The 22561-nt window shown below is 36.2% G+C and overlaps 1 protein-coding gene across 1 annotated transcript; it reads left to right on the forward strand.

Annotated features, from left to right (window-relative positions):
* The first annotated feature begins 4433 nt into the window (after window positions 1-4433).
* Window positions 4434-20959, forward strand: LOC112913737 (butyrophilin subfamily 1 member A1-like). The gene is made up of 10 exons (XM_072745288.1): window positions 4434-4617; window positions 5220-5352; window positions 5908-6255; window positions 16553-16834; window positions 16953-17120; window positions 17484-17504; window positions 17600-17626; window positions 18438-18464; window positions 18676-18702; window positions 19406-20959. Exons 2-10 carry the CDS (start codon window positions 5274-5276, stop codon window positions 20059-20061), a joined length of 1635 nt encoding a protein of 544 aa, XP_072601389.1. The 5' UTR covers window positions 4434-4617; window positions 5220-5273; the 3' UTR covers window positions 20062-20959.
* The last annotated feature ends 1602 nt before the right edge of the window (window positions 20960-22561 follow it).

Genomic DNA, 22561 nt, shown 5'->3' on the forward strand with positions numbered 1-22561 from the left:
AGGAAAAGAAAAAAAATAAAAAGAAAAATTCAAAAAAAAAAAAAAGAAGAAAGAAAGAAAGAAAGAAAGAAAGAAAGAAAGAAAGAAAGAAAGAAAGCCACTAACAATCTGGCCAAAGGAATACCAAGATCCTAAATAAATATTCTCTAGAAACAGTGAGGTACATCTGACCTTTTAGAAATCAAATTTATGGAGATATAATTTGCATACAGTGGAATGCATGGTTTTGAAATGTACATTTCAATGAAGTTTACAAATGTTTACACTCATGTAACTACCACTTCCCTCAAAATATGGAACATGTCCGGGCATTTGGGTGGTTCAGTGGCTGAGTGTCTGCTTTTGGCTCAGGTTATGATCCTGAGGTCATGGGATCCTGTCCCACTTCAGGCTCCCTACAGGGGGCCTGCTTCTCCCTCTGCCTGTGTCTTTGCCTCTCTCTCTGTGTCTCCCATGAATAAATAACTAAAAACTTAAAAATATATATATGGAATATGTCTGTCTCTTGCAAATTTCCCTCATCTCCTTTGTCAATTCATTCCAGGAAAAACAAACAGTACTCTGATATAAATCATGATAGTTTAACCTTGCCTATTCTAAAACTTCAAAAAAAAACAACAACAAAAAAGAAATTATACAGTATGTCTACTTCTATGTTTGGCTTTTTGGGAAAAACAATGTTTTTTGAGATTCAACCATGTTATGTTTATCAATACATGTAAAAGTTTTTTTATTGCTGTATAATATGGCATTTTTTGACTATAGTACAATATATTCTTCTGCAGTTGTTTTCAGGACTGACTCCCCACCTCACTCATGCCCTCCTGGCCCAATCAGCCCTCCCCACTGAGGCCCTCTGTCTCACTTGGCCTCTGACATCCACTTAATAGTTTAGGTCTGAAGTATTTGGGAATGGGAAGAGAACACTGAAATAAGAAATGTAAGGATTAAAGTTACTACTTGCCTCTTGTTTACTTTGAAATTTGTGAATATGCATGTGGGTATATTCTATTCCAAAATGTAAATAGTTTAATATGCATTTCCAGTAAAGCTAGAAATATAAATGTGAAAAATTCATATAAAAATCTTAGATAGTTTTCCCAATGATAGAGAATTATTTGAGGAAAGTCCATTAATTTGTGGAGAATACTTTAAGGGAATTATGTCTATAAGAATGCTCACACGTTTAAGGAGGAAGAGGAGAGGAAGGGAAAAAGCACTACAAGATATTATTGATTTCAAAAAGTAGTTTGATTAAAAAATTTTTTATTGTTTCAATATTATTCTTTATTGTTTTTTTCCCTCTCTAGATCCCAGCCCAGGATCACATGTTTCAACTAGTCATTATTGTCTCTCTTGATACAGGAACAGATTTCTAAGTTTTAGTTGTCATTAGTGGCATTGACAATTTTGAAGAATAAAGGACAGCTATTTTTAGAATATTCATCACTTTGGATTTGTCTGATACTGTCAAAAAGCAGTTTTAAAATGGTATGAACAGTATAATCTTATTTGTGTAAGAAGTACGAAAGGATAGACATCAAAATCACAAAAAATGATATGGTGTGATATGACATTTTTTTCTGAGTGATATGATGTTGATGTTTCTGTTGTTTTTGCTTATGTCAAAAATTTAGATTTCTCTCATGAAAAAGTAAAGACTAATATGTATATGAAGATTTTTTTAAATACAAATGTGAAACACAATAAGAAGGATTCATTTGTAGAAAATGCAGGACTAGGGATCCCTGGGTGGCGCAGTGGTTTGGCGCCTGCCTTTGGCCCAGGGCGCGATCCTGGAGACCCGGGATCGAATCCCACATCAGGCTCCCGGTGCATGGAGCCTGCTTCTCCCTCCGCCTGTGTCTCTGCCTCTCTCTCTCTCTCTGTGACTATCATAAATAAATAAAAAAAAAAATTAAAAAAAAAAAAAAGAAAATGCAGGACTAAAGAAATAATTTGCATTCTTGGGAGTGGATAACTGACTTAAAATAGAAACCAACTAGCACAGTCAGATATTAGAGTAGACACGTCTAAAGTCAAAATATTGGGGTAGAGCACTGAGTGTTGCATGAAAGTGTTTAATCACTAAATCATACACCTGAAACTCACATTACATGTTAACTAAGTGGGATTTAAATTAAAACTTTAAAAATATATATTTTTGGGGCTAGAAAAATGGAGTTACTGGATTCTTCAAGAATATGATATTTTAAATCAAAGAGATAATATCTAAGAAACATAAGTTCAAATAAGCACATCAGATCCAGAACTTCAACATTCATCTAATAGGTAGGTTTTCTAAACTGGGAAGCATATTAGGAGCAGAATCAGAAGAAAGGGCACTTTATAAAGAGTTCAATTATTGGAAGAAAAAAATGCCATTTATTTGTGAATTTTTTTAAAGTTTTAGAACTACAAACAAACAAAAGCCTCAAAGCTTCTACAGTCCAAAATACCTGTTATGTACAAAAGAAAAAAGAATCAGCTTCCATCGTACATTTGTCACGTTGAATGTAGTCTTTACATTTCCTAGTAGAAATAAGAATGATCTAAGCAACAAAATGAACATCTAAATGTCGGGGCATAGGAAAGAAGTTTCTGAACAGGCAAAGAATTAGAAGTTTCTGCCTCAAAACTTTTCATATTTAAAGAGTAAGTGTTGCAGGTTTTGAATGCAGGGGCTTGGAGCAGGGAGAAGGTTTTGGAGCTACATCCCAAATTCCATTTATTCCACTTTGGGTGGCCACTGTTATTTGAGTTGGAGTAAGGTGGAAGGATAGATTTGGTAGATATTGTCTATTAAAGTTAGTTACCTAGGAATGGAGAAGCCACATGCTGACTATATCTGTTTTCCTTTTTCTGGTAGCCTTTCTCAATAGAGTAGACCCCTCCAAGGGAGATTATGTGGTTTTCCTTGTGGTAGTGATTTACTTCATGAATTTAAATTCAAGTATCATTCATATGCATGTCAAATCCCTGACTGTTTAGAAAATGTGAATCCAAATCTCTATTGAGATTAAATACTTAAGCAAGTTGCAAAAAGAATCCTCGAAATAAGAAGATAATTTTGGTATTTATTTATAAAAGAACACCTGGGAAAGGTCTGGCACTCCCAACACAGTGTAGGAAGGGGTTAGGTAAGTGTCACACTGGGTCATTTCTACTAATCCATCTTAATTACCTGCAGTGGATGTATATTAATAAAAAATTAAGAGAAATTATTGGATCTCATAAAGTCACAAAGATTTGGCATAGCATAGTTTATATAATTTAAAACTTCTATAACTTCATTTATATGTTCTATAATGATTCTGTTCATTTCTGACTATGACTATAACTTTCTTTTGGAGTTCCCAATTGATTTTGCATTATTCAATCCATCTGTATGTCATTAGCACCACTTGAAAGTCCATGTTGTTAATAAAGGTATCTATTTGAAACGGCAATTCTGTTTCTTTGAATTATTTCTCTCTGAATGTTACTTTTATTTTAAAGTTAATAGTACCATATCTACAATTGTATAGAATATGTATGGTTTGTATTTGTTTACTTCTTGTTTTGCTATGTCTCTTATAAACCATATATAGATATTCAATCTTAGATTCAGAATTTCAAAAATGTAGATTAGAATTTTTAAAATTTTTTCAGTCTCTAACTCAGAATTTCTTTCGGTCATTCTAAGCAAGAAACAATTATTCTAGAATTCATAGAACTTGAAGGCTCTTTGAAACAAAAATAATTTATGTAGATAGGGGACAGTAATCTCATCCTTACTCCTTCCATTATTTGCAGCACCGAAGGAAGATGAGAGTCTCAGAATAATTTGGGGAATTTTATATGGTTTTTCTTTTATCCTGGTTGAGATGGATAAAAGCCAGATGTCAGTGGGGAAAATTTCCGTCTGGGAGAAGAGTCAGAGAGTGTGAATGTGCCCATGTCTTCTCAGTTCATTGCCTAATGGAATAAGGGGTCCAACTGGGAAATGAAGATTCATCATCAGAATGGCAGATATATTGTGGTAAGGAAGACATTAAAATAAAAATTGCTAATGGCCTACACACAATTTATAAGTTATTGATACTCTTCTAAGTGCTTTAAATACATTCATATGCTCTTCACCCAAAACTTAAGGTAGATACTATTATTCAACCCATTCTCACATGAGGAAACTGAGGCACAGAGAGGTTGTATAACTGACTCAAAATCTTAAGTTGTAAATAGCCTCACCAGCATTTTAACTCATATTTAACTCTTCTATATCTATGCTATTAATCTAGACAATATACTTCTCAGAAAGAAAGAAATCACTTGCTTTTGATCCTCTCTATACTTTATTAAGTATGTAATTATTAAATAGACTTATTATACATGACAGGTCAAAGTTTGCTTTCTTTAACTTATTTTACTTTCAGTTTTGAGTGTGTCAGGGTGGCCAAAGAGACGTGTACTGCTGGGAGATTCCCGTGCCGTGGGGTGTCTTTCTCTCAGTTGTTTGAACTACCTTAAAAAACTACCCCAGGCTTCCTCCTGGGCTCCATGTTTTGTAAAGTCTGATATCCTGTGGGCATTTTGGAGAAAGTCTCACGGGAGACACCTGTGGGCAGCCAAGAACAGGTAAGTGGGAGGAATGGCAGAGAGTATTTATCCCTGGTGCCTGTGGCCATAAGTCTAGGAAGTTTCAGGATGCCTTCATCTCTGTAAGAAGAATTTAAAAGATGTGAGTGTTGCATTTTATGGGTGATGGGCAAGAGAGAGAGAAGTGAGAGCATTTGGGCAAGGATCCTAGGGGTTGGCACAGAAGAGGCCACGTTATATATGCTCACATTCTAGAATTCTAGGAAAGTGGGGAGAGTGGAATTCATTGAGGCCAAATTAATGTTTGTGCTAAAGTCATCTGTTTCTGTGATTGTTCACTGCCTCCTCACTGTCTCTTTGTCTCTTTATCCCCTGGACAAAGTGTTCTTGAGTTAGAAAAAGAGTTCAGGGAAATTGTGGACAGATTTATCACTGTAGAACATGGCTGTTGAGATGAAGACTGTTTCCTTGAGAAAGGGAAACAAAATGTATTTTTTTGTGACTGTTAAAACTTCTGTAATATTCCCTGGGAGAGACACACAACAGATGTTTGAGAGCTTCTGGAAGCCATTTCCTAGAATCACTGTGAACTGCCTGAACTGTGATTGTTTTTACTTTATGAATCCCATTTTTGTCTTCAGTCCAGCTATTTTCAGACCTTACTCTGTGTCATACTGTTGTCTACTCTGGGAAAGATGGTGAATTCCCTGGACTCCTCTCTGCTAAGAGATTTCTTCTCTATCCTACTTCTCCAGGTATCCATGTGGGGCTCCGGTAAGAATATTTAGGATTTTATATTATTAGATTCTCTTATTCTTAAACAGAAGGATTAAATTACTCCAGCACTACTCATATATGCCTAGGTTAATTCTAAATCCTTTATTTTGGTATAATGATTTATCTGCCCACACACGAGGGCAAATAAGTCATTATATGGTTACTTTAGAGAGAAGGAGGAGGTGGAATTATTTCACTAATTTCTTCTAATTCACTCAGGTCTCTGCTTCATGGAGAATGCATTTTCTGATGCCCAAGACCTAATTAAAAACTCTGGTTTCATGATTTCCCAGCATTATTTCCTCCTCCTTCATAGAATTTATCACCATTGCAATTTAAAAAATCATTTGTCTAACAAGAGGTTACCCTATTGACTGGGTGGAGATCCTTTTTGTCTTGTTCGCTGCCATCTTCAGCCTGAATGTGTGCTGCAGAGAAGTGGCGAATGAATGGCAGAATGTCTACGGGGTTTACTGGGCCAGTAATGCTGCTGTGTTCCAAAATGCCTGGGCAGTTCATTGATATTCTTTTCACTGTGGCTCTATTCCACAGATTCATTCTTGGTTATTGGCCCCTCCGAGCCAATTGTGGCCATGCTGGGCACTGACACGGTGCTGCCCTGTCGTGTGTCCCCAGCCCTGAATTTGGAGAGCATGGAGCTGAGGTGGTTCCGCTCCCAGTTCTCCGAGGCTGTGTATGTGTATAGGAATGGAATGGAGCAGGCTGGAGAGCAGCTGGTAGATTTCAAGGGGAGAGCAGAGCTGGTGAAAGATTACATCACTGAAGGAAGAGTAGCTGTGAGAATCTACAGTCTCCGGATCTCAGACAATGGAATGTACAAGTGTTTTTTTAAAAAAGACAGTGACTTTGAAGTAGCCACTTTGGAGCTGAAGGTGATTGGTGAGTAATTACCAGAGAATACTGATCACTCTACAGGAATGTAAGTGTTCTGCATTTGATTTCAAGGGAAAATGATGAATAGGACAGAGATGAAAAGGCAGATATTCTTGGAGCTGGTCAACATCCTTGACATGGGATTTAACCTGAAATTCTCCTAATCTATTTATACATTTATTGTACTGTAGTTTAAAATTCAACGACTTCCATAAATATCTACCATAAAAATAGATCATTTATTTCCCTGGTATGTCTCTCCCTGCACATTTTGAAGGAAGGCACCATGATTACCAAAATGTACCATTACTCTCAGAGACCGGAATCCCAGTTGGCTGCTGTGATGGACAGAGGTTCAGCTGGGAATGTCAATGGTAGAGTCTTGAATGCACTGTTTGAAGGAAGTGACTGTGGTGGTTGTGACAGAGTGGACTGGGATTGCAGAGAACAAAAGTTGTCATCAGAGGATTGAGGCCAGAAAATAACCAATGCACAGTGGCTAAGTGAAGCAGGAGTAGCTTTTGGGGAATAGAAAGGTTCTTGAAGAGAATGGCCAGTGTGAAAAGCTGGAATGGACTGAGATTGGTCCACAGGACACTGACTTGGCCACTCTAAGGTTTATCATCATTGGTATTGTTTCATTTTTAATTATAATAAAATTATAACTCATTGGCTTGAACTCAAACAATTCAGAAACATGAAATATAAATTGATAATCCTTCATTTCCCTTCAGTATTCCTTTTTCTACTCCAAAGTAACTATTAATACCAAATTGTTCTATGTCCTTTCAATTATCTCTCTTTTTAATATATTTATATAAAGATATCAATAATTGTGTATTATAATATAATAAACATATAATATTATTATATATTACATAATATCTTGATATATAATATATATCAATATCATAATATTATGTATTTATGTAGCAGACCTTAATCACTGTCCTAAATCCATCTTTAAAATGCTTATATTAACTTGTTTAAAGACAAAATTGAGTCTTTGAGCCCTCAGCCAATCAGGCTAGGGTGAATTTTTGTCTTAGTTCTTACTGGAGCTTCCAGATCCTCTCCCCATGAGTAATAACTGTGCAAAGGTCCTATGTAGCCCAAAGCATTCAGGAGTTAGCTCCAGTCTTCGGCCCTCTCTGGTTGGTCCTAGGAGGCTCATCGTCCCAGGTTTTGTTACATCTCTCCCGTTGACTCCAAAGATTAAGTCACAGATATTATTAGACTTACAAAAAAAAGATTTTATTTATTTATTCAGAGAGAAGAGCCCAATGCAGGGTGCCATCTCAGATCATGACCTGAACTGAAATCAAGAGTCAGATGTTTAACTGACTGAGCCACCAAGACACCCCTATTAAAGACTTAGATGCAACACATCAAGAAGCACCTGAGGATCTCTATCTCTTTATTAGGTTTTGAGAAATGTCTCATTGTTATCAAAGCTTCCTTCATTGACATGATTTCCCCACCTGTATTACACAATTGCTTTCACTAATTTGTACCTCAAAAAAAAAAAAAACAACATAAAGACACTAGAGAATCCCTTATTACAGAGATAAAAGAACTAAAATCATGTCAAGCTGAAATTAAAAATATTATAACCAAGATGCAAACAAAAATGGAGGCCATAAAAACAAGGGTGGAGCAGAGGTTCGAATAGGTGATATAGAAGATGAAATTAAGGAAAATAATGAAGCGAAAAAGAAGAGGGAAAGAAAGGTAATGGATTATGAAGGTAGACATAGGGGACACAATGACTTCGTAAAAGATAATAATATTTGTATTATAGGAGTCCCAGAAGATGAAGAGGGAGATAAAGAGACAGAAGGTTTATTTCCACAGATTATAGCTGAAAACTGCCCTAATCTGGGGAAAGGTACAGACATCAAAATCCAAGAAGCACAGAGAACACCCACTAAATTCAACAAAAGCTGGCCATTGCCAATAAACACCATAGTCAAATTCATAAAATAAACAGACAAATAAAGAATTCTGAAAGCAGCAAGGAAAAACAGATGCTTACTCTAAAAGGTAAGGCAGATGAGATTAGCAGCTAATCTCTCCACAGAGATTTGGCAGGCCAGAAAAGAGTAGAAGGGAATATTCAATATGATAAGTGGGAAAAATATGACACCAAGAATTCTTTATCTAGAAGGCTGTCATTCAGAATAGAAGGAGAGATAAAGAGTTTTCCAGACAAACAAAAACTAAAGGAGTTTGTGACCAGTAAACCAGCCTTGCAAGAAATTTTAACAGGGGCTCTTTGGAGAAAAAAACAAAAACAAAAACAACAAAGATAGAAAGGACCAGACAACATCACTAGAAACACTAATTCTATAGGTAAAACAATGGCACTAAATTCATATCTTTTAAAAAATACATGCAAGTAAATGCAAATGAAAGCATGACAGTCCAAAACCAAAACCAATGCTATTTTGGGATACAGCAAAAGTAGTCCCAAGAGGGAAGTATATTATAATATAAGCCTATCTCAAGAAGCAAAAGCATCTCAAATACACAAACTAACTTTACGCCCAAAGGAGCTAGAAAAGGAGCAAATGAAGCCTAAAGTCAGCTAAAGAAGAGAAATAATAAAGATTAGAGCAGAAATAAATTATATAGACACAAACAAAAACCAGTAAAACAGATAAATGAAACTAAGAGCTGCTTCCTCAAAAGAATTAATAAAATTTATAAACTCCTACCCAGACTTATCAAAAAGAAAAGAGAAATGACCCACATAGATAAAATCACCTATGAAAAAGGATAGATCATGACCAACACCAAAGGAATATAAACAAATAAAATATTATGAAAAATTATATGCCAACAAACTGGGCAATCTGGAAAAAATGGACAAAGTCCTAGAAGCTTGCAAACTACTAAAACTGAAACAGGAAGAAATAAAAAATCTGAACAGACCCATAACCAACAGAGAAATTGAGTCAGTAATAAAAAATAAAATCTCCCAATAAAAAGAAGTCAAATGGCTTCCCAGGGGAATTCTACCAAACATTTAAAGAGGGGTTAGTGCCAATTCTTCTGAAACAGCTCCCAAAAAATAAAAATGGAGGGAAAACTTCCAAACTCATTTTATGAAGCCAGTATTACCTTGATTCCAAAACCAAAGACCCACTACAAAGGAAAATTACAGATGAATATCCCTGGTGGACATGGATACAAAAATTCTCAGTAAAATGCTAGCAAATCAAATTCAACAGTACCTGGAAAGTATTCACCATGATCAAGTGGGATTTATTCCTAGACTGCAAGGGTGGTTCAACATTTGCAAATCAATACTGTACTATACCATATTAATAAAAGAAAGGATAACAACCATATGATCTTTCAATAGATATAGAAAAAAAACATTTGACAAAATACAGCATCCTTTCTTGGTAAAAATCCTCAACAAAGTAGTAATAGAGGGAGCATACCTTACCATCATAAAGTCCATATGTGTAAGACCCACAGCTAATTTCATTCTCAATGGGGAAAAACTGAGAGACTTCCCATACAGGCAGGAACAAAACAAGGGTGTCCACTATCACCATTACTATATAACATAGTACTGGAAATTCTCAGCAATCAGACAATAAAAGGGGAAAAGAGCATCCAAATTGTCAAATAAAAGGTCAAACTTTCACTATCTCCAGACAACATGATACCCTATGTATCATGAAAGACCTACCTGAAAGACTCTACCAAAATATTGCTAGAACTCATACATGAATTCAAGAAAGTCACAGGATATAAAATCAATGTGCAGAAATCTATTACTTTTTTATACAACAATAATGAAGCCACAGAAGAAGAAATCAAGGAATCAATCCCACTGTTTTTGATTTGCACCAAAAAACAATAAGAAACCTAGGAATAAATCTAACTAAAGAAGCAAAAGTTTTGTACTATGAAAACTCCAGAACACTAAAGAGGACACACACACAAAAATGGAAAAACATTCCATGTTCATGGATTGGAAGAACAAACATTATTAAAATGCCTATACTGCCCAAAGCAACCTACACATTTAATGCAACCCTATAAAAACACCACCAACATTTTTCACAGAGCTAGAACAAACAATCCTAAAATTGGGATGGAACCACAAAAGACCCCAAATAGCCAAAGCAATTCTAAAAAAGAAAAACAAAACTGGAGGCATCACTATCCCAGATTTCAAGCTATATTACAAAGCTGTAGTCATCAAGACAGTATGGTGCTGGCATTAAAAAAAAAAAAAAAAAAAAAAAAAAAAAAAAGACTCGTAGATCAATGGAACAGAAAAGAAAACCCAGAAATGGTCAACTAACCTTCAACAGAGCAGAAAAGAATTTCCAGTGGAGAAAAGATAGTCTCTCCAACAAACGGTGTTGGGAAAATTGGACAGCAACATGCAGAAGAATGAAACTGGACCACATTCTCACACCATACACAAAACTAAATTAAAAATGGATTAAAGTTCTAAATGTGAGACAAGAAACCATCAGAATTCTAGAGAACACAGGCAGAAACTCTTTGACCTTGGCCTGAACAACTTATTAGACACATTACCACAGACAAGGGGAACAAAGGAAAATGAACTAATTGGGACCTCATCAAGATAAAAAGCTTCCTCATAGCAAAGGTAGCAATCAATGAAACTAAAAAGCAGTCTATGGAATGGGAGAAGATATTTGCAAATGACATATCTGATAAAAGATTAGCATCCAAAATCTACAAAGAACTTATCAAACTCAACACCCAAAAAACAAACAACCCAGATAAAAAAAAAATGGGCAGAAGAAATAAGTACATACCTTTTCAAAGAAAGCATCCAGACAGCAACAGACACATAAAAAGATGCTCAGCATGACTCATCATCAGGGAAATACAAATCAAAACCACAATGAAATTCCAACTCACACCTCTCAGAATGGCTAAAATTAACAACACAAGGAACAATAGGTTTTGGTGAGAATATGGAGAAAGGGGAATTCTCTTACACTGTTGGTGGGAATGCAAACTGGTGCAGCTGAGGGATAACAATGCTGAGATTCTTTAAAAAGTTAAAAATAGAACTACCCTACAATCCAGCAATTGTACTACTAGGTATTTACCCAAAGGATACAAAAATATAGATTCAAAGGAATACATGCACCCCAATATTTATAGCATCATCATCAACAATAACCAAACTATGGAGAGAGTCAAATGTCCATTGACTGATGAATAGATAAAGAAGATGTGGTATATACATACAATGGAATATTACTTAGCCATCAAAAATGATGAGATCTTGCCATTTGCAGCAATGTGGATGGAGCTAGAGTGTATTATACTAAGTGAAATAAGTCAGAGAAAGATAAATACCGTATGATCTTATGTATATGTGGAATTTAAGAAACAAAATAGATGAGCAGGCAGGAGAAGGAAATGTAGAGTGAGAGAAAGGGAATCAAATCATGAGAGACTCTTAACCATACAGAATAAACTGGTGGTTGATGGAGGAATGTGGGTGGGGGGTAGATAAGATGGGTGATGAAAATTAAGGAGGACACTTACTTGTGATGAGCACTGGGTGTTGTATGTAAGTAATGAATCACTGAATTTTACTCCAGAAACTGTTACTGCACTCTAAATTAACTACTTAAAATTTAAATTTAAAAAATTAAAAACAATTTTAAAAATGGAAAAAAATAAACTGACTTTGTTGAGGGTATTGATCATGAATGGATGTTGTACTTTGTCAAATGCTTTTCTGTATCTATTGAAATGATCATATGGTTCTTTATCTTTCTTTTATTAATGTGGCATAACATGTTGATTGATTTTCAAATATTGAACCACCCTTGCAACTCAGGAATAAATAGCACCTGATCGTGGTGAACAATTTTCTTTAATGTATTGTTGGCTATGGTTTGCTAGTATTTTACTGAGAATTTTCCCATCCATGTTTATCAGGGATATTGACCTGTAGTTCTCTTCCAGTTGAGTCTTTATCTGGTTTTGGTGTCAGGGAAATGCTAACCTCATTGAATGAATTTGGAAGTTTTCCTTACTATTCTATTTTTGAAATATTTTGAGAAGAATAGGTATTAACATTTCTTGAAATGTTTGGTAGATTTCACCCATGAAGCCATCTGGACCTGGACTTTTGTTTGTTGGGACGTTCTTGATTACTGATTCAATTTCTTCGCTGGTTATCAGTCTGTTCACGTTCTGTTCTATTTCTTCCTGTTTCGGTTTTGGTAGTTTATATGTTTCTAGGAATTTATTGGCAAATCGTTTTTCATAATGTTATTTTATAATCATTTGTATTTCTGTGATGTTGGTTATTATTTCTCCTCTCTCATTTATGATTTTATTTACTTGGGTCCTTTCTCTTTTTGATAAGTCTGGCTACAGGTTCACCGGTTTTAATTTCTTAAAGGAATCAGAACCTGATTTCATTGATACATTCTATTGTTTTTTTAGTTTCCATATCTTTTTTTTCTTCTCCATTCTTTTTTTTTTTTTTTTTTTGAGAGTGAGAGAGAGAGCACGTGGGGGAGAAACAGAGAGAGAGAGAGAGAGAGAGAGAGAGAGAGAGGATCTAAAGGAGACTCCATGCCAAGTGCAGAGCCCAATGAGGGGCTTGATCTTGACCCTGAGATCATAACCTGAGCTGAAGTCAAGAGTCAGATGCTTACACCACTGAGCCAACCAGGTTCCCCTGCTGTATTCTTTATTATTGCCTTCCCTTTACTGTCTTTGGGCTCCATTTTTTTCCCCTTAGCTCCTTATCATATATGGTTAGGTTGGTTATTTGAGATTTTTCTTGCTTGTTAGGGTAGGCTTGTATTGCTATATACTTCCATGTTAGGACTGCTTTTGCTGCATTCCAAAGGTTTTGAACCATTGTGTTTTCATTTTAATTTGTTTCCATGTATTTTTTATTTATTCTTTGATTTCCTGGTTGACCCATCCATTGCTTATTAGCATGTTGTTTAAGCTTTGACTGCTGCATTTTGCTCGTGACCATTTTGCTTTTTTTTCCTTTGATTTGTGGTCTTTCCGGATTTTTTTCTTGTGGTTGACTTCATTTCATAGCATTGTGCTCAGAGAAGTTGCACGGCATGACTTCAATCTTTTTGTATGTGTTGAAGCCTGATTTGTGACCTAATATGTGATCTATTCTGGAAAATGTTCCATATGCAATTGATAAGAACATGTATTTTGCTATTTTAGGATGAAATGTTCTGATTATATCTATTAAGTCCATCTGGTCCAGTGTGTCAATCAAAGCCATGGTTTCCTTGTCCCAAACCCTTACATAGTTCAATGTGGCTCTCATCTCCCTTTAATGATGGAGTTTGTTCTGTCATCCTTCAGGTCAATTTCTGGGGTATTTAGGATGATTTAATAATTATCTAGTTGTATTCATGGGACAAGGTGAGCCTAGGGTCCTCCTACTCATCTGCCATCTTCTTCTTTCCAATGGAAGTTTGTTCCTCTTAATCTTTTTTACCAGTTTCTCCCATCCCTTCCCTTCTGGCAACTGCCAGTTTGTTCTCTGTATTTATGAATTCAGTTTTTGTGTGTTTTGTTTATTTCTTCACTTGTTTTTAGATCCTACATATAAGTGAAGTCATGTAATATCTTTCAATTGTAGAAGTTTAGAAGTATTACACAGTCTTAACTATCAACATTACCTTTTATGTCTTTTTAGTTTTTTAGTGCTCTTAGATGTACACTTCTATACCAACATAACAAAAATATCTCATCTTCCTTTCTTCTAATATCTTTTCAGCAAATATACTGAAATATAACATATGCAGAGAATCTACTACTGATTTCAAATGTAACACATAATGAATATTCACAAAGTGAACACACCTGAGAAACCAGCACCCAAATCAAGAAAGAGAGTTTAGTTAGAATCTAGGAAAATCCATTTTTTTTCCTTTTCAATATGATTTCCTCAAGGGTAATCAGTATTTTGATTTCTAATTTCATAGATTAGTTTTTGTCTGTTTTTGAATTCACATATGTGGGCTTTTTTATGTCTGGCGTTTTTTACCATTATATTTGTGAGACTTTTCTATGTGGTTAAGTGTATGTAGTTTTAGTTCATTTCTATCTCACTTTTATTGCATTGATTTTTACATTTAGATCTTTAATCTATGTAAGTATTATTTTGGTATTAAACTTTATAGAATGCTCAAAATATTTGTTCCTAATTATTTTCACTCACTTCTATGCTATTAGCAAATGATGTAGAAAATCTGTACTGATTTACAAATGCATATTTTCCATATACTCATAGATATCAGGGAAAATTATAAATTATCTATGTGTTTATAATTTATCTGTTTATTTCTTTGACAGTATAATAGTGTTTCCATTTTTAAAACTTATTCTCTGCCCAAACTTCTTATTTGCAATGTTTTTCTTCATTTTTGCATATGTTAGGCCTATCTTAAATTAATACCTCTGATTTGATTTTATCTGACAAGATATCTATAGGCTTATTTTATCCATCTTCATTATGATAAGAAGAATCTAAATCTAGTAGGTCTTGAAGGAAAGAGTAACAAACTCTCCTGAGCCGTTACTGTGATCTCACTCTAGTATCTTTTAAGTAGGAAGTCAAAGCTTTCACAGTTCCAAACATGGCTTCATAGAAGTCATGCTATTTTTTCAGTACCTTTCCCATAACTGTTCATTGACCAATGGATTTAAAGTCCAAAGTTTAGAAACAGTTGGTTGATTGTATATCTAGACTTACCTTCTGTTCAGTTAAACTTTGCCTAGTACAGCTGCTTCTATGCTCAGGAATGAGCATGCCTTTCTGTTCCTCTTTTTCAACATAGGTATAGTTTTTGCTTATTTCAACTTGGAGATTCAATGGTTATATTCTTCCACGAGACGCAAGGTCTATTTTGTCTAATAATATTTGCTTCCTAAGCTTTGACTGCTGCATTTTGCTCATGACCAGTTTCTTTTTTTCCCCTTTGATGTCTTTCTTCCTATTTTCTCTTCCAATTTCACCCATCCCCCCACCCTTCCCTTCTGGTAACCATTAATATGTTCTGTATAGTTAAGAGTCTGTTTTTCTCATGACAAGTTTCACTCACTTCTATTAATTTTCTTTGTTCAAGAGATTTGGCAACTCCCTTAAGCAATTCTGAAGACTGTCTTTTAGATTGTTTTCTGTTTTTTAGAAGTGTATCCCTCCCAGGCAGGTTGGGATCTGATAGTTTAAATTATTAATTTCATTATAATTTTTAGCCAAAAAAAAAATCTCTGAGGGTTCTAAGATATTTTCTACATCTGAGTGATCAGAGTAGGACTGAGCCAGGTCTAATAGGATCCATGTCATGAGATATTAAGTTTAAAAAAGACAAAATAATGGGATCCCTGGGTGGCGCAGAGGTTTGGCGCCTGCCTTTGGCCCAGGGCGCGATCCTGGAGACCCGGGATTGAATCCCACGTCAGGCTCTCCGGTGCATGGAGCCTGCTTCTCCCTCTGCCTGTGTCTCTGCCTCTCTCTCTCTCTCTCTCTCTGTGACTATCATAAATAAATAAAAAAAATTTAAAAAAAAGACAAAATAATATATAGCCTTAAATGCCAGGATAGTCATTATTCTCAAGGAGAAATTGGAGTCTTCTAGCATTCTAGTAATATAATGTTTTAATATAGGTGCTGGTGACATGGATCCACTAGTATACCCACTAGTAGACTGTGCAAAGTTGAAGAGAAGAAATATGAAAAGAAATAAATGAGAGTGGAAAAGTTAAAAAAATATATATATATATCCCTCTATGGAATAACTGCACCTGGCCACCTTCATCTTTTAGATGTTCTCTACTCAGAGGAACAAAGTAAACTTGGAAAACATTACAAAATGAGATGTTTAAGGTAGTGATTACAAGACTCAACTGAATCACAGAAAAGTAGTCTTCCTTAAGGCTTCAATAAGTGGAATAGATAGATAGATATAGGATAGATATAGGTATATTGGTGTTTTCCTGAAAGAACATAACATTGGTAAAATTTACTCCGCCCTTTTCCTTTTATGACCAATTGCAGGTGCGCGTGGGTAGAACAGGTGTGATAAGCATCACTATGGAATCCTAGCATCAGCTTCAAATTTCTTGATATCCAGCTACAGTTACACATTTATCTCATGAGAGAAGAAAAGAAACTTTCTTCCCACCAAGAATGATGATGCTTTGTCCATATCCCCACACTGATGTTACTTTGTAAGATTAGGGACTCTGGACCAAAAGTGTCCAGGTTTCAGATGAATGACTTTCTCCTCTCCAGGTCTGGGTTCTGGTCCTCATGTTTTCATGGTGGGTCCAGAAGATAAAGGAATAAGGCTGACATGCAGAGGCAAGGGATGGTTTCCTCAGCCTGAGGTACAATGGACAGATGCGAGGGGAGAGAAGATACCATCTCTCTCTGAGGATGAGACCCAAGATGATGATGGGTTGTTTCAAATAGAGGCATCCCTCATTGTGAGAGACAGTTCAAAGACAGAAGTATCCTGCTCCATGAAGAATCCTTTCTTTGGACAAGGACAGGTGGAAACCATTTCTATTCCAGGTCAGTGTTGTTCATTCGAGGGACAGAATAAGAGTAAGGAGGGAATATTTAGGAGCTGGGATGGGACAGGATTATTTTGTATATGTTTTTAATCAGGTTTTGGGGGCCTCTGTATCAGAATCCTTCTTCCCTAGGACCTCTCCTTGGAAGATAGCATTTGTTGGGACTTTCCTCATACTTGGGGGTTTTGTGGTTGCTGTTATGTTTTTGGCCTGGAAACAACAACAGGAGAAGAGAAGAGTATGGGAAGTCCAGAAGGAAAAAAAGGAAGAAAGCAAAGCCAAAGGTAAAACTGTGAATCAGAGTTGGTGGGATCTATGAATTTATGAGTTTGTTAGCTGTGCATATGGATGGAATCTTTTGGAAAATAGAAACATGATTGGACTTACCTAGAGCCCCAAGACTTCCAGCAAGACATGAAGCCAAGGACCTTTATGAGAAAAATATTATAATATAGTCCAATGGAAAGAGAAAACTCACTGGTATAAACATGGAGTTAGAAAAAATGGTTATAGTATTCTCAGGGTGAATTTCTTGATCTAGGTATATGGAAGTAGCATTCAGGATCTGGGTGTAAGTAACACAGTCTAGAAAATAAACCTTGGACTTGTTATCTATAAAATGTTTTGTTACTTTCTTTCCTTTTTAGAACTGCTTGAAACAGAGCTTGGTAAGTTTTCTATTTTTCTTTGTTCTAGTAAATGAAATAGAGTCCCTACTGCATGCTGTGTATTTTGCATCTCACAGGTTATTATTCCTTTTCAGTCAAAAGGAAGCAATTGTATCAGCAAGGTGAGTTATATCAATGTTATAGTTGGACCAATCATCTCATCTGTCCCTCTGTCCTGATCATCTCCCGTTCACCTTGCTAGTGAGGGAAGAATTCCCTACTCTAAGTAAGATAAGGTGGTTATATACAGGACACTCAACACTGGACATATGAGCTTGACAGCAGTTTAGTAATCACCTATACTCACACTCTGGGGGAGGAGGACACTACAAGTCATGTGGAACCACATGTTGCACTTGGAAACAGAGTGAAGCAGCAGGGGCTGAGGGAGATAAGCTTTTTAGTAACAACAAGATGAGGTGCTACTGGTTTCTGTGGAAATGTGTGACTGGCTTGTTTGAGTAATTTTGCAGGCTGACAGGGAAGTGAAACTCATTAGTTTGAGGACCAGGGCGGGTTCAGCTGGCTTGACTGATGGAAAATTAGTTGAGTGTGAAGTTTTTCCTGCTGAGTGGAGACATATCTGGTGAAAGCAGGAGAGCTTACAGGCATTTAGAGCCGTTTGAGGCTTAAAGACATCAGCACATGAAATTTTAGGCTTTACAGTACACTCTCACAAAGTTTATCTTCTCCTCTCCCAAATGAATCAGAACCTCATATTTTATCACAAGTATGTTAGTGCAATGTGGAAAATGTGAGAAATAGAACAGGAGATTAAAGAAGACAAATACCCCAGAATTGTCATTGAGGTGATGAACACAAAAATATAGCACTGTCATACATCTTCATATTTTAGAGGGTTGTAGCAGTTTAATACCCTAGAGTGAAGGTACTATTAATGGGAGAATCTAATTCCTTTTTTTTTAATTTCAGACTGGAGAAAAGCAAAATTATATGCTGGTGAGTAATTGATGTTGTCTTAGGACTTCAGACACCTCAGAATTTCATGAGGCATATCCAGGGCAATTTTCAGAGATGTGCTATATTCTGGAAATTTTATTTTGAAGGTAGGTAGGAGTCCAAAAAAATAAGGGAATAAGAGTAAAGCATCCAACTAGTTGAGAAGACATGTTTTTGATATAGTTTCCCATATGATTTTTTTTCTTTTTAGACTGGAGAAAGGAACAATTCAAAGTAGGTGAGTGACCTTATTATTTTGTCCCACATAATCTCTTCTATACAAATGAGAAAATCTTACATTTATATAAACTCCCAATAAAACCTGGTTGTGTATTCATTTCATGGCTTTCAGTTCAGTCTCAATCTCATGCTGAAATGTGAATAGATTTCTTACTTTTCTGGTATCATTCATTCATTCAGCATTAATCTATAGAACTATTTAATTAAGGCCAAATAAATAAAGCAGATCTGATTTCTCACTTCGTGGGAAAGTACATGTACAAATTGTGATGAAGGTTATGAAGGAATAAGAGATTTCCATGAGAAAAAATGGTGGATTGAAGGAATTTCCCTGAGGAACTGACTTTAATCAGAGACTTAAGTGATATATATGGATTTACTCCTGTGAATAACATTGTGAACTGCAAGGGCAGTTCAGTCAGAAGGAAGTCTGTTACACCAACCTGAGACAAAGAAGCTTGTTGTATCCCAGTGTAAGTGGAAAAATCTTAGAGTCTTTCCATAATTAATTATTAGTGGATTATCAGTTTCTAGTGCATGTTACCATAGGAGATATGTGGATGGACACAAGACAGAACATAAATTGTTTTACCTCCTCCTTTGTGGCTCTCCCTCCTATTTTCTTTCATTCTCCTTTCCCTGTATTTGCATCTTTCCTAAGGCCACTGTGATATGACCTGTATTCCCCCCTACACCTGCAGCTGCTATTACTCTGGATCCAGACAGCGCTCATCCCAATCTCATCCTATCTGAGAATAGAAAACAAGTTTCTTTAATGGAAAATGTTCCTCAGAACTGTGATGCCTCAGTATACCAAGGGCAAGAGGAATGTGAAGCTGTCTTCAGTGTTCTGGGCCGGAATCGCTTTAACACAGGAAGACATTACTGGGAGGTACAAGTCAATATAGGGACAGTAGCTGGACCTGTAAATAAATGGGCTGTGGGTGTTTGCTCAAATACAGTAAGAAGAGAGGGGTGGTTTGTAGAAGGTCCAGAGAAGAATATCTGGGTGGTAGCGTATGAGAAAGGAGAAGTCAAGTTTCCTACCTCCCCAGAGTCTCTGTCACTGAAGCAGCATCCTCAAAGGATAGGAGTTTTCTTGGACTGGGAAGATGGAGATGTGTCATTTTACAACATGGCTGATGGGTCCCACATCTGTTCCTTTACTGGACTTACCTTCTATGGGACCCTCTGTCCTTATTTTAGCCTTCGGGGCACTGGCACATCTGTGACCATCTGCTCAGGTTTAGATTACACTGAAAATTGTCCTGATTCTTCTCCAAATACCTCTGTAACTCATTTAAGGAGTTGTGATACAGGTGCCCCCCAAGAAGCTAAGCCTCTATTACTTCCATAAGAAGTGTCAGCACATGTGCTCAGGCTTCTAGTGGTATGTTCTCCAAGAAAGCTGTCCCTGTGTGGAGAGTAGGTCAGCTTCACTAAGTATGATTTCAACCCCTTCCAGAGAGGAAGAGGCAGAAAGAGGAATGGGACAACTGCAAAATGTCTGAGGGAATGTCCTCTCGTGTTATTTTTGGGGATATACAGCGTCTTTTTGAGTAGCAACAATTTGTCCCAAGAACATTCCAAACAAATGCATGATCTCTCTTCTGTTCTAGCACTGAGTGTGTATTGAAATAAACATTTTTTGAAATAAATATTTTTAAAGGTACATTTTAAGAGAAATATCTCTCTTCTTACTATTTTCATATGAAGGAGGGATGGTGTTTGAAGGGAAGAATCATAGTTGAGTGAATTCTTAATACATGTTACCAATGTTGGAGATACACAAATTTGTTCAAGTCTTGTGAAAATTAATAGTTCAGTTTGCCTTTCTTCAGGTCCATGCCCATCAACCTCTAAACCTAGAGTTTGCCATGGAGTGGGCAGGATGGATGTAGAACTATAAACCATTTGATCAGAATCCCAGGCCTTCTGTAAGGGAAATCACACACACACACACACACACACACACACACACACACACACACACACATATATTTTTAAACAAAATCTCATTGGTTAGTAAGTACTGAATTGTGTCCTATATGAACATATGAATGAAAAAGGAATTGATGGAACACCTGGGTGGTTCAGTGGTTGAATGTCTGCTTTTGGCTCAGAGTATGATCCTGGGTCTGGGGATTGAGTCCTGCATCGGGCTCCCTGTGAGGAGCCTGCCTCTCCCTCTGCCTATGTCTGCCTCTCACCCTGTGTCTCTTATGAATAAATAAATAATCTTTAAAAAAGGAAAAGTAATTAATGTTGTTTGTGGTTTATATTTTCAGGGAAAATAGTCAAATATGTATGAAGAAATATTTGCAGACTTCATGGAGAAAGTCATTGCTAACACTGGCATATTTTTTTTTCTTTCTGACCATCTTCTTCTCACTATTGAGAGTTTCTTTGCCTTTAATGCAACTAAGGCTTCACTAAGTTTATGTCTTCAAGGATATAAAATATAAGCTTCTTTTGTTAAATGAGCCCCCTCTTCCTGGAGCTAGAAGGACCACTTAGATTTTTCTACACTTTTAACAGATCTTCAAACCACAACTCCCATTATCAATCTCTCTGGGAAAATATATCTTCTTAGCAAAATTTCATTGACAAACTTAGAGGTAAAACCAGTATTGGAACCTAGGAAGAATGAAACCAGAGCCCAGAATATTAATTTTACAGACAGTAAAGGGAGGAGTTATATAACAAGTAAGCAAAAATGAAGGCAAGACAGAGGTAAATGAATAGTGGACAAATGTTAATAGCTATAATCAAATGGATTTAGTGGATGAGAAGGGATTTCTGGACATGAGAACCCTTTACATGGAGATAACCACAAAATAGGAACAAATGGGATTGGAATGATATAGAACAGAAAGGATAATGGGTTCCATTTTGGATATTTTACTTTTGTTACATACTCAGAACAATCAGCATGAGGTTTCCAAATGAGCTTTTAAATATCTCACCTGAAGAAACTAAATCCATATTTTGTTCTACAATGAGATTCCTTCACCTGTCATTCCTCCACTCATTTTTTTTTAGAAAAGTCAGCATAAACACTTTTATTGTAATTATAAAACTTGAAGCACTTATATAGTGTGGGGAGGTGTGAGATAGACAGCAATAATTTCTCTCACCAAATCACTATACAGGACAGCAAAGAGGTGAGAGGGGGACAAAGAGCCAGAAAACTGAGCTCAGCAGGGAAAGCTGAACATCAAACATCAAAAACCAGGAGATGCTAAAGCTGTGATGACCAGCATCATTTTCTCAAGACGACACTCAAGGATTTGTCATGATGGCTGGGCTTTCATTGGGTGTCTACAAATAGCACCTTCAATGTAAACTTTCAATTAAAGTTCTTAAAATTTGGGAAGTGAAGCTTGGATACCTATGAGATTATAAAAGTCTCCTAAATATCCATCAGAAAAAGCACAGAGTGGATAATAATAATAATAATAATAATAATAATAATAATACATCAGGCCACAAGGAAGGCTTCAGAGGGTCCTGCTGGCCTGGGGACAGATACCTGTAGTATCCAACATCTCAGTGAGAATGATCTACTTTCAAAAGGCATAGGGTTTAAGGGGAGGCTGGGAACAGTCAGCGGAGGCAAAGCTTCTTCCCCTCTCCACTTCAGTTTCAAGTAGAGCTTTTAATTAGACCCAAGGACATCCCTCAACTTGGAGAATAATTTGGCCCTCAATAGCACCTCAAATTTGCTATGAATTTACTGTGCAGCAGCAAAAATGTTTAATATATAATAGATAAAATTTTCATCCAATAAAATAAAATATTCTTGCCTCCTCCCCTCCACCATCACCAATTTCTATCCTAAAGTTAACCCATTATTT

This window comes from Vulpes vulpes, chromosome 1 (assembly GCF_048418805.1).
Source record: "Vulpes vulpes isolate BD-2025 chromosome 1, VulVul3, whole genome shotgun sequence".
In the NCBI taxonomy this organism is placed as follows: Eukaryota; Metazoa; Chordata; class Mammalia; order Carnivora; family Canidae; genus Vulpes; species Vulpes vulpes.